The sequence below is a fragment of the Camellia sinensis genome, chromosome 6 (genome assembly GCF_055761805.1).
Source record: "Camellia sinensis isolate YWXY chromosome 6, ASM5576180v1, whole genome shotgun sequence".
Lineage (NCBI taxonomy): Eukaryota > Viridiplantae > Streptophyta > Magnoliopsida > Ericales > Theaceae > Camellia > Camellia sinensis.
This window is the reverse complement of record NC_138966.1, coordinates 85,908,483-85,924,747: the sequence shown is the minus strand read 5'-3', so window position 1 is coordinate 85,924,747 and position 16,265 is coordinate 85,908,483. Positions and strand designations below refer to the sequence as shown.

Here is a 16,265-nt window from a genome sequence, read left to right as displayed (position 1 = left end):
AAAGCCAATAACGACGTTGCTTCAAATCGAGTCATGGAGGTGGTCTTCCGTTTAAGCTCTTTATTTTCGGCCTTCAGTGCGCAAATCTTTGCTCGAGCATCCTTGTACATGCGTTGGAGCAGAGAGAGTTGGGCGTTGACCTGGTGGAGCTCACTTGTTCTGTTCTGTAGTCGATGCGCCAATTTTGTGACTGCAGTCACCGTCTCCATACTGGATGTCAATGTGAAATGATTGACTTCAATATCTGATTGCGTTGCCATTATTTGCTCAATCAACATCATAGGAAGGTTGGGAAGAGTAGGCGCCAGGGCACTTGGCCCAATAGCGCTTGAGGGGTCATTCAGGTCCAGAAAGAGAGTGAGGGGATGAGGCAAGGCCACATGGTCGTTAAGAGAGATGTAATCGAAAGGAGGGTTGTTTTTGGCAGACTTTCTACTCTGCTCAGTCTCTCTGCTTTATCTCTCTAAAGACGACGTAGAAAGGGATGCAAGCGCATGAGGAAGAAGAAGGAGAAACGAGTGATTAAGAAGAAGAAGAAGGAATAGAAGAAGACAAGCGGGAGAGATAGCTGAGGCAATTGATTGACCCGTCTCGCTTTTGTTGGTCGGCGGGCGTAAAAGCGAGGCCGCGTGTTCAACGCAATTTTCGACGGAAAAGAGAGAGGCAGACGAATCGTAAAATATATATGTATGAATATATCTCTGTTTTGATTATCTATTTGTGATGCCATTTATTCTTATCATTTTCTTCCTCCTCCTCCTGATTCTGAGCCATGATTTCCTTTTTGATAATGTCACAGAGGGAGAAACTTATGATGTTATATACTATGATGTTATGTATTTATAGTTTGATATCTTGCTCTCATATCATGTCTCTGATTAAAGCTTATTTATTACACATGTGTTAACCTATGTATTTAGAAATGAATTTAGGGAGCAAGACTTGAGGGGGAGCTTTTTTTACTCCCAAAACAAATCAAAACATCATTGTTTGTCATCATCAAAAATGGAGAGATTGTTAGACTTATTTATTTTGATGATTTGTTTAATTATGTTTTAATTTATTTGGAAGAGAAAAATATAATCAAAATTTATTTTGATGATTTATCTGAAAGAGAAAAATAGAATCAACATTTATTTTGATGATTTATTTAATTATGTTTTAATTTATTTGAAAGAGAAAAATAGAATCAAAATTTATTTTGTCCCATTATTTATCACCTAAACCTTTATCCTAAATGTTGTTAGAATGTATTTAATATTTGATTAAATTAAGAGTTCAAACAACCAAAAAATAGAGGTTCAAACAGCCCAGCACAGCAGCAGTTTAAAAGATTCAAGTAGAAGATATTCAAATTAGTAATGATGGAGTGGAAGATATTCAAATGACTACAACGGCTATAAGTTTCATTACATATACCAAAGTCTCTGATGTGAACCTATTCTCTGAAATTTTTTTTAGAAGTGTTCTTCAATTTTTGTTTACATTCTCTCTCAGAAATTATACATTAAGTCGTATAGCTTTAAGCCCATATTTCATGTGTGAGGATTATAGAAATCAGAGTCTCATTTTTATATATATCTTTGAGAGATAATTCTTGTAACTTTTTGTGAAAGTAAAAACACCTTATTTTCAATCTTGTAAGAATGTAATACTCTCAGTGTTTTTTGGACTTAGAAAGTCTGTGTAAAATCCGTGGAGAATTGCTCCATCTGTGAAAAGATTGCTAGCACCCTGTGAAACTAAAGAATAGTGAAAAATCTCAAGTGAAGTTTGAGGAGTGGACGTAGCCCGAGTTGAAACTGAACCACTATAAATTTGTTTGCCTCTCTCTCTCTCTTATCTCTTTGTTTTATTTAAATTGCCATAACTATATTTCATATTTTTATTGTGCTAAGATTATTAATTGACATAGTTGTTAGAATACTTATTTTTATTATTTTTATTTCATTAACTATATTTATCTATTGTGTTAGTAATAATTTTTATTAGGATATTATTATTTTTATATGTAAAAGCCTAGTTCACTTGGTATTGCTCTTTGAATGTCTTTTGGGTAACATAAACAAAACATATAAACCAATGCTATTGTACACTTGGTATTGCTCTTTGATCCAGAAAAATATTACTAAACACCGAACAATGCATAGAAGACAGTGCTCTGCAATTCTAGAAAATAAAAAATAAAAAATAAAAAATAAAGATTAAACACTAAACAATGCCTTCCAAACAATAAAATTAAAATTAAATACCAAATAATGCGCACAACTAGTGCTTTGCAATTTTTTTTTTTTTTGAAAATAAAATTAAAATGCACACTAACCAGTACTTTTCAATTTAAAAAAATTAAATTAAAATGTACACTAGTCAGTGCTCTGCAATTTCAAAAAATTAAAAGTAAAATTAAACACCAAACAATGCATACCTACTAGTGCTACTGTTGGCAATAAAATTTTAATAGTTCTTTGTAAATTATAAATCTCAAACCAGTAAAATAAGTAGTAACCAAATAAAGCACACCAGCAACTGGTTCTCAATTCGAAAAAATTAAAATTAAAATTAAAATAAAACAATGAACATTGATTAGTGCTCTGCAATTATAAAAAAAAATTAAATTAAAATTAAACACTAAACAATCTAACATAAAACATACCAAGTTACGGTGCTTTATTCTTTAAAATAAAACACCAAATCTAGTAAGTAATTTTTTCATTTATTATTATTTTTAGATTTATTTACAAATATTTTACTTTTTAAGTATATTTGGAATATGTGCATCTAAAATAAAAAATTCAATTAAAACATAAAAAAAATTCACTAAAGACAACAAAATATGAAAAATAAAAAATTCAAAAATTATTTTCGAAAATTCAAAACCCCAAAATAAGTATTCTCAGTTTTTTGGGCAAATTACAGATACACCCTATAAGATTTGCTTAAAATATGAATTGTCTCTATAGTTCTGGAAATTATATCTCATCCCTTGAAATTTAAAATTTCATAACAAATGAACCATTTTATTTTTAAATTATAAAGTCAATTAATATTTTTTAATAATATAAAAAATTTATGAGATTTTTATTGATAAATCCTATTTAGAAATGTCATAACCCAAGAAGTCCATGAATGAATTTTTAAACTCACTTAGTCCCATGTAGTTATACTTTTATTTTATAAAGTCATTTTTTCTTGATTTACATTATTTTCTTTGACTCTTATGCCTTTATATTAATATTAATATTTAATGTGGAGAGAGAAGGGAAATGACCAAAGCATATGAAATTTCATACACAAATTAAATACCATTGATATTATTATTTTATATTATTATATAATGTGAATATATTTTTAATTGACCACACATAAAAAATAATGTGAATATTCTCTCTCATTTGATGTGAATATATTTTTAATTGACAATACATTAAAAATAATGTTAACATCCTCTCTCATGACATTCACAACACCTTTCCTAAAAATTCTCTCTCATCTAATGTTGTGAACATATAGTGATGTGAACGTTCACAACACGTGAACCTTCTTATTTTTAATTGACAACACATTAAAAATAATATGAACATTCTCTCTCATTTAATGTGAACATTTACAATACCTTTCTAAAAAATTCTCTCTCATCTAATGTAATGATGTAAACGTTTACAACATGTTATATTTTTAATTGGCAACACATTTTTATTCATAATATGTAGTGATGTGAACGTTCACATTCGTATGTTTTAGTATAAATATTCACATTATGTAATTGACAACACAATTAGAAAAATTCATTTCAAATTAATGTGAATATAATGATGTGAATATTCATTTCAATTACATGATGTGAATATTCACATCATATAATTGACAATACAATGACAAAAATTCATTTCAAATTAATATGAATATAATGATAGTTAATATTCTGATGTATAAGAACTACCAAAATATAATAACAATCAACATTAATAGGGAGCATGAGATATTAAGGGTGTTTTGGTCTTCTTACCTCAAATAGGATCTAATGGAATAGTAAAAAAGAATATGGGTTGGATGGAATAAAATTCTTAGAAAGAAAATTTATCAAAAAAGCTCCCAAAATATTTCAAATAATAATTCAAGTAATTTTATTATTATACAAAAGAGCAGTTAATAATTTTATTTTCTTAATTAATTTTGTTAAATAAAAAAGTATTTAGCTTGTTTGGTTTGGATTTTCAGAATTCACTTTTCAAAGAATTTAATTTTTTTATTTTTCATATTTTTTTGTTTTTACTGATTTTTTAATATTCTACACAATTTTTTTAAAATTTTAGATACACCTAATATAAATATACTTAAAAGTATAATATTTGTGAAAAAAATCTTTAGAAAATTCACGAAATACCAAAAATATAAAAAAATATGAGAATTCAATATATTTTTTTGTATTTTTGTCTATTTATTGATTTTTAAAAATTAGGTGAATCTAAAAAAATAAAAAAATTACTTAAACTTTTAAAAAATACAAAAAATAAAAAATTTAATTTTAAAAAAATAAAATACAAAAAATTAAAATAAAATGTTAAATTTTTTTTAAAACCGGGTTAGATGAAATAGAGTCGGGTCAATTTGTTTGCAATCCCTATTCGTGTCGTGGCCACCTTGAATCTGATTTTGGGATTCTTCGTTATCGCCACCTCTACTTGAGCTAGAGAGGGGGACAGAGGGAGAGACCCTGGGTGGGTTCAGTGTTATGTTTTTGTCGCTGTGTATTCAAATCGGATTACGGACTCGCCAATAAAACCCAACCCCTCTCTCTCTTCATCACTCTCCTCCTCCTCCTCCTCCTTCTCCTTCAAAACCCTAGAAAACGAACCAGACCTTCAAATCCCCTGATACACAGTTGCACATATACGTACGCAATCTCTGAGGAATTGTCGCCATGTCTGGACCTTCGCGAGAGCAAGCGCTCTCTCTCCTTGCACAGGCCAACAACCATGGCGATTTGGCTGTAAAGCTCTCTTCTTTGAAACAGGCTAAAGATATCTTGGCTTCTTCCTCCGACCCTTCTCTTGCTTCCGAACTCTTCCCCTATTTGGTCGAACTTCAATATTCTCCCGAATTTCTCGTTCGTAAATCCCTCATCGAGTGAGTTCTATTCCCCCAATTTTTCTTTTTCTTTTTCTTTAACTTTTTCTTGTTTCTCTTCTTGTTTGTGAATTTGATGCTTTCACGCTGTTATTATTATTGAATGTATTGTAGGGTTAATGTTGAATGTCTGTGTCTATATGCCTATTTCTTGATGTTTGAATTTCTACACTGCAATTGCCAAATTTCTACTACCTTATCTTTGCATGCTTAAAATTGAGTGAAGCAGGTATGGGTTGGTGTAATTCCTGGAGAAGTTGGATCCTGTTTCATGTAGCTGCATATGATTTGCAGCAAAATTAGCGACTTGGGTATGGGTCGTATCTAGAGGTCGGATTCATCAACCCATAAATTTAAGGGTACATGGACTCGGCAAAAAAATATCATTTTAATAGTGAGATAAAATGATGGTATATGTAACTTACAGTGTGTCAAAAAGATATTTATAGCAATTATACAACAATGTGTACACATAATAATAGTGTTATATACAATTATAATATAAGCAGTGTTCGTTGAAATGTAGCTAACACATATCCTATACACTTGCTCAAGTGTCGGGCGTCCGACATGGATATTTGGTTTATTTTGAAGAGTCCGTATAGCATAGAAATTAGCCCACATTGGAACCTTGTTCCACAGGAGAAAGAACAAAAATTTAAAATACAACCAGACATTTCTTGTACTACTCTTTGGCTGAGATGAGTTGAGTTCTTTGTGTCAGTAGGAACTATATACGTGTTCATAAGAATATTTTCTGTCATGTTGTTTTCTTCAGTTTTTATCCCCCCAGAAATTAACCGGAGGATTATTTCTTTGTTCTTTATTTTCACATACTATATTCCAGCTCAATACAAATGAATTGTCTATAATGCCTACTAGTAAACCCTACTTTTGGTTTAAGTATTTGGAATACATACATGCTTTATGTGCATGTCGGGAGCCCAACTATGCTGCATTGTGTTTCATATACGGTGCCTTAGTTTTATTGACATTCTTAAAACACAATGTACCTATTATTTTAAGCATACTTGAAAGTTATTGTAAGCATACCTGAAAGTTATTGTAAGCATACTGGAAAGTGATGGTCACTTTATTCACACTATAGATATTGAAATTATATCAGTGGACAATTAGTACAGCCCATATTGTCTCAGTCAAGCATAAAGGAATTATTAGATAGAGGTGAGAAGAAACTACTACTTTTTTGTACCATTTAGTAGTTTTTGTGGGAGTTCTTACTAGGTCATATTTTGCGGCACAATGTATCAGTACTTACATTTTTCTTTGCATGGTGCTAACATCATTAATTCAGTACTTAGCCGCTTTTTTTCTCCTATTTTCTCTCCAGAAAATGATCATTTTATTGCTTAATCTTACTAAGGAACATGTGTCAACGAGTTTTTAAAACTGCCGTATTTAACTGGCTCATATATATCTCTTTGAGGTCTATTTAAATCTCCTTGTTGCTTTTGAATTATTCTTTGATGGTTTGACCAAATGTCGTTGTAATTGATTGCTAGGGCGGTGGAGGAGATTGGTTTGAAAGCAATGAAACACTCTTCAATATTAATGCCAGTCTTATTGGCGACTTTACATGATAATGATTCTATTGTTGTAAGACAATCCATTGTTAGTGGCACCAATATTTTTTGCTGCATTTTGGAGGAGTTGTCATTGCAGGTCTCTCTCTCTCTCTCTCTCTCTCTCAAATTGGTTTTCACACTCTCTCTCTCAACGTCGGCTTTCATGTTATTTTGAATACATGTATTTACATTTTGGTTTGTTTTTGAGATCATGGTATTAGGATTAGGACACTACCCTTTTTTTTTATTTTTTTTATTTGATAAGTAACTGAATTTAGATTCAAGAAGGTGCCAAGGGGGCACCACCCAATTGTAAAAGAAAACAAATGGGAAAAACCTCTACATCAGCTCAAATTCCCAAGGAGACCATAAAAATGACAAATATATACTACCTATTCAATCTAATATTCCTGGGCAGCTTTATCACACCCTTCCTCTATTTCCCACCACACCTCTCCTTTACTTCCCGCTACACCTCTCCTCCACTTGCCTCAAGTCTGGCCTCTTTATGTCTACTATCATAATTGATGGTGCAGACCAGATTTTTTAGCTCCCTTGTACTTACTTCTTCTAGAAGACATTCCATCCATTCTTATCCTGTTATTTGCTTCAATTGCTGCTTTCAGCTTATGGTTACATTCTACCTTACATTATCAAGTACATGTCATGAGTGAATAAAAAAGCTCCCTGCTAGAACCAGGTTCATCAACTGTTCACTGGTCATGGGTCATAAACTAAGTTTGATGACAATGGGCACAACAGGGGACTCAAGGAAAAGAGAAAGGCAAAGAACCAGAATGGTAATAAATTTGATGTCAATGGCCATATGCTGTTCTACCTTTCATAAAGAAAAATGTTTTTGTTACTGTGTAGCCATGCCAGCAGAACTGAACAGCAGCAAAATCTTTTTCAGTTTGTTTCCCTTCATTGACGTAGCTCTGAATCAAATTTTAGCAGGATATCATGGAGTATCTGATTCTGTATATCTCTCTGCTGGTTATTTTATTGACCATTGAAAGAATGATAAACTTTTTTTTGTAGAATGTGCGTATGAGACTCCTTGTTTTTGGTCTTTCAAAATTCTAACAAGCTGTAGGCTGAATCCTGATTTTGTTATTTGTTAGTGTAGCTTCCTTTTAATTCTGAATTTTTGCCATTTATTGGCTTCTAATTTTTCTGACTTCATCCAAAACTGTTACTGTATCTTGAAAAATTATAGTTTCACCAGCATGGTATAGTTGAGAGGTGGCTTGAAGAGCTTTGGACATGGATGGTTAAGTTCAAGGATGCTGTCTTTGGCATTCTGTGGGAGGTATGTATGACTTTGCTTTTCTCTTTATAGTTTCAGTGGCTGACTAGAGAATTTAAGTTTCTGTATAAAATGTGTATAACTGCAATCAATTGGAGAAGTCAACCTGACATTGGTGATTCGTTTCCCTTTTCAATAGAATGCCTTCAGTTCCCTGCGGTAGTGCTTATTGGTTAAACACTGATAATATTGTTATTGGCGTGCATTTCATGTGCAAATCCTTATTGGATGTTTTCCATGTTTGAAAGAATGGGAGGAAAGAAGTATTAAGTGTCAAATTTTGTTATGTGAGGTTATACATAAGTTTTCATGTCAGATTGTGGGAAACCATGAACAAATCTATATTAGATGCTTCCCATGTTTGAAAGAGGGAGAGCAAGAAGTATTAAGTGTTAAATTTTTTGTATGCTAGGTTCTGCGTCAGTTCTCGTGTCAGACTGGGAAACCATGAGTGTTGATGCCTATTCAATCTTGCTTCAAGAAAAAATGTCTGGATGAGGAAACTCTTCTATTATTATTTGTTGAGATGTTGTCTAAATCATGGGGTGCATGCTTGGCTCCATAAGTATTTTGATGAAGTTTACGAGTTAACTAAGGCCTCGTTTGGGAACCAGTCCATTTAGCCAAAAAGTCAAAAAGCTACTAAAAAAGCCAAAAAGCCAACAACCCATACAAAAAAGTCAAAGATTCTCTTTTCTCTCTACTTTTTGCACATATTTTTGTAAAAAGTCAAAAAGTCATCCCAAACATACTAGCTTTTTTTAGCTTATATATTAGCCAAATAGCTAAAAAATTACTAAATTAGACTGTTCCCAAACGAGGCCTAAATATCCAGGTTTGATCCCTCTGGGAGGGATCAAACCCGGAAATGACCCATTATTTGACATTTGGTGTAGGGAGGTATTTTAGAAGGATATTTGCTAAAATGTGATGAAAATTATTTACATGAGAGAAAGAAGTGCTTTTTGGTTTGTTTAGGAACTGCTCATCCATATGGTAGGTTGCTTTCCTAAGAAATAGAGACACTTCTAAGAAAGTAACGTGTCGTGTCTGACATCGTGTCGGATACCGATACGACACGACACTCATTAGATGCTTCCTAACATAGACACATATGAGATACTTTATAGTTTGAATAAAATAACTTAGAATCTAATGATAAAACTAAAACAATGTAATTTCTACCTATTTTTCTCCTTTAGACTTAAAAAATCTAAGAGCTCGTTTGGGAACTTTGGCTTTTTTAGTGGCTTTAAGGCTTTTTTTTTTTTTGAGATGGAAAAAGTTAGTGTGTTTGGGATAGTTTTTTTGGTTGAATAGATGGTTGTGTAGGAAAAAATAATTGATTGATGTATAAGATGTGACATTTTAACTTTTTGGCTTTTTTGTGATTTTTTGTGTGTGGCTGTTTTAGCCAAAAAGCTTCATCCCAAACAACCCCTAAGTAGTACATGCACATATATGCGATGCAATGCGACATTGCAACGACATGCTTGGGTTGGAAACATGTTAAAATTTTATATTTTTACAAATTTATTATATGTGAATAATTTTCTCAATTCAAAGATAATGAAAAATATGTAATATAACACCAACTACATAAAAAAAAAAACCTATATGTTTCATAACTTAAACATCAAGATACTATTCACATAACAATGACATTCTAAACCATGCAAGACAATTATAGAACTTTGTATAATATATGTGATGTATTCTTCTTATAAATGTTTTAAAACATATTTATAGTGCATAAGTTGTGTTTTGAAAAATGTAGAACATTGTTATTTTGAAGGTATTCATCACATAGGATGTGTTTAGAGTGTTCAAAAAGGGTCGTCAAAGTTTCCAAGAGTGTCTGATATTATGAATTTGATTTTTTTAATTAGGACACGTTGCAGAAGTCAGACACACATTTAAGAGTGTTCAAGAAGTGTTGATGTCCGATGACTTAAATATTCATATATATGACTTATAATAATCATTTATCCTTATATATGACATAGTAAATATATAAATTATATATTTTGTTTGTGTCCCCCACGAGTCGTGTTTTACATTATTCGAAAATTTGTGTGTTGGTTGGCGTGTTTGTGTTGTGTTGTAGCATGTCAGTGCTTGTGCTTCTTTCTTAGTTGTTGTCTGTAGTTCTCTTTTTTTACATGCTTATTGCTTCAACCATAGGAATAGTATGATAATATTTGACTGTGATGCTATGTAATTTGGTATCATATCAGTTGCTGTAACGTGATTGGTATTTTCTGCATATGCATTTATTTGCTTTCTCATTTGTTGGCAAAGTGGTTGCGTTATGGCTGAAGAGAAAATCTGATATGAACAATTTGGGATAACTTGCTGTTGAGATTTGAAATACACAGCTAACAAAAGCTTTTCTTGGATTTGATGTTTTAGGCTGGTTCTGTTGGTACGAAGCTGCTGGCTTTGAAATTTTTGGAGACATATGTTTTACTTTTTACGTCTGGCACCGGTGATACTGAAAAGCCTGCCTCAGAAGGTGTTGCATTTAATCATTGAATGGCCTAGGGGTTTGAGTGTATTTGATGCATCACGTGTTATGTTGCATTTAGGCTGTTTACCCAATCACTTCCTACTCATGGGCTTTGATTGTTGATTATTTTTTTTGATTGTTGTTTTTTTCCTGTAGCTGTACCAAGAAATGGACGGGCTTTTAATATTTCATTGCTGGTTGATGGTCACCCTGTTTTGGATCCAGTTGCACTTACATCAAAGGCAAATAGATCTCTTGGCATCCTACTGGATTTGTTGCACTCGGCCAGTAGTCTGCCTGGACCCTTGATAATATCTGTTGTTAATTGGTGAGTTATCAATGACCATCTGTTTGCTTTTTTATTTGTTTGTTTTGTGCATTGCTTGATTTCACATTCCTTCAAATTTAGGTCTATTTTCTATATGGTATTGTGGTAAACTATTTTTTTCCCTTTATCTAAAAAATTATATTAACTAGAGTGAATACACTAATGGGTGCCAAAGGAGTGTGCTGAAAGAAGAGGAAACTTTTGACAGTAACTAGAAGTCATAAATATTATAGGAAAGAGAACAATTCAATTTGGCAGGAGAATGAATTTTCATTGAAATTGAAGTAGAGCTGCAAGAAAATGCTACCTTATTTTGTCCAAATTTCTTTCTTTCCACTAGTTTCAAAGGTGCCAAAAAGACTACGAGTGCCGAAGAGAATATAGGTGGGGCAGTGATAGTTACTTTGAATCCCGACATAGGAAATGTCTTTGCAGAATCTTGATTCATAGTTTTGACCATTATCTTTGTGCTAGTTTAAATATTAATCTATTTTTTGACCCACTTGTGGTGTTGTCCTTTACAAAACAATCAGTTATTCAATTTTTTTCTGCAAATATATGTTTATGATATTTTTAGTCTGAACATTTCATATAAGAGCAAATAACAATTACGAGATACAATCAGTTGTTTAGGGTCCTAACCTGCCCGACTTAGAGTATATTATATGTTTCTTCAAGTTTTGTTTTTATCAATCATTAGTGATTTAGAAGTAGATATTTTTTTCTAGTCAGCTGTCCCAGTCTGAGTACTTTCTTTTGAAGCCTTGGAACAGCGTTTGGTTTCATTTCAAAAATTATTTTCTGTTCTTTAAAACAGAAAAATGAACTGATACAGAAAACTTTTTGGACACTGAAAAGCTTTCTGAAAAAACCCTCATTTTTAGGAAAAAGTTTAAATTATTTTCTGAATTCTCAAAAACTCTCTTCAAACATTGGTGTTTCTAAACTTTTCATTGATTTTGTTTCTAAAAACACAAGAACAATTTTTTTTTTTTTAAAAGGCTACTTAACAGGCACCTCTTTTGGCTATATTTTTCTACTAATGACCTTACGTAATTGGTTGTGGGAGGTCTAGAAATGTAGATCTTCCTGGAGGATTTGCAAATTGTACTTTTTGGACATTGTATTCTCTACTTAACGGGATGCTAAAACCTTCCATTTGGAAGAACCTCTTTGTTGTGTTACTTGTTATGCGATACACAATTCTGAGAACATAAAAATCTCATGCATTGTTCCTAGTTCTGTATAATGTATAAGAAATCATGAGCATGTGTAAAATAATACATGTTTACGCTTTTGTGTGATTTATGTGTTTGTAGTACTAGTGTATACCTGTTATGCTGCTAGAGTTGTATGATGCATTTTTACATGTGCTGAACATGCTGGTAATAGTCAATTGGGATGGTTTTGTTATCTGTCCCAATGATGGTTTCTGGTGTGGGGATTGGAATTGTAGTGTGTGTTTCCGTTCAAGTTTTCCTGACCTGAATTTGTAAAACCTTGTTGGATTGGGATTATTAGACATTATCCTGCATTCTGCCTTTACCAGAAAGTGATTTCTTGTAGTAATAATCTGAGTGTTGTATTTGCATTATGAATATGGATAAGAACATTATCTCTTTACTGTTAGCTAGTGACATTAACTTTCTTCATATTTACAGAGGCCTCAAATTTTATATGAATATAGATTGTAAGCGGTTTAACAGTTTCTCTATTTTGAAAATTTTGGAGGCATTGCTAAAGCTTGGACACTGGTCGCAGTACAAGTTCAACTGCTTGTTTGTGCTTTGCAGCATGCTGACCAGGCCTTTTATGCGGAGTTAAATGGCATTGGACATGTGCTTGGCACTGCTGAATTGGTGGTTCAGATAATGGGAGATAGGAGCTAACTGATGCCAACACCATCAGCAAGTGATAGGAGTTATTAAAAGATGGATAGAATGGCCATCTCATGTGATGAGAAAAATTTACTGGCCAAGCAATACATTATATGTTTGATAGTTTGAGAGACAAATTGTGTCACGGTTGTGTGGTATCTCCAACTGATTTGCATACAGCTGTAGCATAAGTGTTGTTGACAATGTATTATTGGATTTTATGACCATTGATGCACAGTTAATACCAACAATAATCAATTTTTTTTGAGATGGCATTGCCCAATCATTCATGCTTTGCTTTCTTTTTTGTGGGTCCTAAGTCTCTTTCCCCCATTTTGTATTGTTTCCCATGTTATGTTACACTCTCATTTTGGGGCTCAATCTTCTCATGTTTATTCATTTTCATGATGAGCAATATTCCAGACCATATACTTTCTTGGTTGTTCACCTCTTGTTTATAGCTTTGAAAAGTAAAAGGCTTCTGGCATATTGTGTTTGGCTTCCTCCTGGTTAGGTTACTGAAGTTGCCATCCAAAGAATAGCCTTTGTTTTTGAAATTAATTGTATTGTATAGTCCATCAGCTTGGGCTGGCACAGTTTTCCACTAATAAGAATGACTGACGAGAACAATTTTCAGCTGAACAAATTGTCCTGTAAGCTGAACATCAAGCAACTCACATTTTACCCAAATAATGACATCCAAGAAATTCATGTGCATTTGTGATTGCCCAAATAATGACGTTCAAGTAATTCATATGGATTTGAGACCCAATGTTATTCTTATGGGAGTTGTGCATTTGAGGGATTTCAAACAAATTCTCAAATAATTGTGCACTTTTTTGATTCATTTCTTCTTTTGCATTCAGCTGCGACAACCCTCTAAAAATGCCTGTGAGATTGAGAAGGCATTGCAGCTACAATTTCTTACATGATTTTAAAATTAGGCTTGAATAAATCATTAAAATTGTTGGATTGTTATATTTAATGCATTATATTAAACTGTTTACAACAAAAAGACAGTTTAGAATGATGCTCCAAGAAATTATCTAGCAAAGATGTTAACTTTTGAGGAGCTCATATTACCATAATTGTAGAACAATTAGGAATAGGTTTAAGTAGTATGACAATAATGTATTATCTTCAATGGTGCTCAAAAGAGCTATTGGGGAAGTATGAATGTTTTTCCCTTCTTGTAAATAAGTTTGTGGAATCATTACATAGACATGTTAACCGAGGAAACTAATATGTTACTATTAAGTCATTGATTGTCTCAAATGCTTAAGATGTTAGGAAATGGGTCCAACAATGTGTATGAAGCTATCCAACACCCTGCCTCACGTGCAATCCCATCTTGCACGTGGAGATACATAGAGAGAAGAAAAAATGTCAATGAGAGACAGAGAATGCAAACAGGGATCAAATGCAACTAGAGAGACTTGAACTGAAGACCTCCTCCAACTTGAGCTCTGATACCATGTTAAGTCACCAATTGTCCCAAAAGTTTAAGTTGTTTGGAAATGAGCCCAACAATGTATATCGAACTATCCAAAAATTACACAATGGATTTATGGAGAAAAAATGGAAATTGTAGGTAGCAATACTGTTTTTCTTTAGCGGTTATGATACTTGAAATTTGGGTTTGTGTAGTTTTAGTTTTCTCAACATCCAGGCCAAGGCTAACAGTGATGCAAAATGCTCCACTTAGTTCATGGTATATTTCTCATAATTTTTGCATTTACCGCATGACGTATGGTGAATATTTCACATCTTTAATAGTCATATGGATAATGGACTTCATTTTGAGGTTGTAGCTTGGTTTTGCAAGTCTATTGGTCCCAGTTACTTTGTTTTTGGTTTGAAGATTGACAAAGTGCACTCTTTCTTCATTGTATAGATTGTGATGTTTTGCATTTTGTAGGCAAGTTACTTCTTAAAGCTTTGTTCAGGAAAAATGGCAATATGTTTGCAATGTTTCTTGGAAGTTGGTGAGTAGATAATATTCATGGTGTAGGGCTCGTAGTCTAAAGCAATTCTTCTACCTTATGTAATAGTGGAAAAGAAGTTGATGTTTTCAATAGTACACTTTCAGGGGAATTTATCCAAAAAAAAAAAAAAATAGTACACTTTTAGGGGAGAGAAACTATATTGAAAGATTTCCATTGTGCAATGGATTCAATTGTGACCCAGCCAAGGAATAGTTGAGTTGCAATGAGTGAGGTGAGTGACCAATCGTTTGCCACTCCTCTGGTGTGAGTTATGTGCCCTTAGTTGTGTTGACAGTGCATGTGAGGGATATATCTTTGCAGGATGAAGCAGCTGTAACTGTCGCTAGCTGGAATGATTATGTATCAAAGATAAACTATGTTGAAAGTTGTCCATTGTGCAATGGATTCAATTGTGACCCAGCCAAGGAACAAAAGAGTTGCAATGAGTGAAGTTTGCCTCTGCTCTGATGTGAATTATATACCCTTACTGGTGTTGACAAGGCACATGAGGGATATATCTTTGGAGGATGAAGCAGCTGTAACTGTCGCTAATGTGGAATGATTATGTTCATGTATTGATACTATCTACTTCATTTAGGGTGGCAGACTTTGGAAATATGCTGGGGCTGCAATCTATGCTGTATCCTCCTTGAACAAAATAGAAAGATGCTGGGTGTTGATCTTTCTACCTCTGCCATGCAAAAGACCAAGAATGTACACTTTGTTGTATCAATGATATTTACCAATCTACAAACTGCTAGTTTGAGGGTGAGTGTGTGGTCCATTACATGTTAGCTACCTCTACAATAGGCAGACATTCTTGGCCAGGTTTTAGAATGGCAGAGAAGTCATGGAGGGATCTACTATGGATAGAGATGATAAAAGATTCAAGGGATGGATCTGGCATCACTTTCTATTTAGTTTTATTTTTTTATTGAGGACATTACTTGCATTCTACAAAAAGAAACTATGATGCGTCTGTCCTGTTTAAATTGGTTGTCTTGTGTATAACCTTTTTGGACAAAGTTCTTGGTGCTCATTGTCTATATTGACTGGATTGACAGTCCCTAATAGTTGTTTTGTTAGTGGAAGAGTTAGTGTTTACTTAGTCCATTCTGTCAACCCTTTTGTTCCTTGTTTTCTTTGTGGGCTTTCATTTGTCATTAGAATGGATGTCTTGTTCCAAGTTTGGTTATATGATGGTTTTTGTTCTTGGGGTTTTATCGCTTCTATGGTTGTCCTTGCAGTAGTCTATTAGTAGCCGTGGGAGGACAGGAATTCAACTGTAGGAGGCTCTTTTAGTACAAAAAAAGAAAATTTTTCCGTATAATTCGTATGGTATATTTGCTTTAATTTGGTATGCATGCAAGACATTTTATATTGATTCAAATTTTTATGAAGTAGAAGTAGTTGTTGTGGATTTGTTGCAGTAATACATGGTGGCTATTTTTTTGTACTGATGAATTGTACCAATATGTCTTGGATCCTTCTAGTTGGAATGCATTTCATATGGGAAATTGCAAAAGGTCCTTGACTTGTTGATC

General features: G+C 33.1%; 1 protein-coding gene across 2 annotated transcripts in view; it reads left to right on the top strand.

The window, feature by feature from the left end:
- Positions 1-4,616: 4,616 nt before the first annotated feature.
- LOC114312366 (symplekin) overlaps positions 4,617-16,265 on the top strand; it is a 52,066-nt gene continuing 40,417 nt past the window's right edge. Inside the window, exons 1-5 of one of the 2 annotated variants that reach the window (XM_028258601.2) lie at positions 4,617-5,127; positions 6,651-6,810; positions 7,933-8,025; positions 10,435-10,537; positions 10,688-10,859. In XM_028258601.2, the coding sequence (XP_028114402.2) occupies positions 4,922-5,127; positions 6,651-6,810; positions 7,933-8,025; positions 10,435-10,537; positions 10,688-10,859 (734 nt within the window). In that variant the 5' untranslated portion in view covers positions 4,617-4,921. The remainder of the gene's footprint in view (positions 5,128-6,650; positions 6,811-7,932; positions 8,026-10,434; positions 10,538-10,687; positions 10,860-16,265) is intronic. The other variant, XM_082874117.1, reaches the window with a different exon arrangement.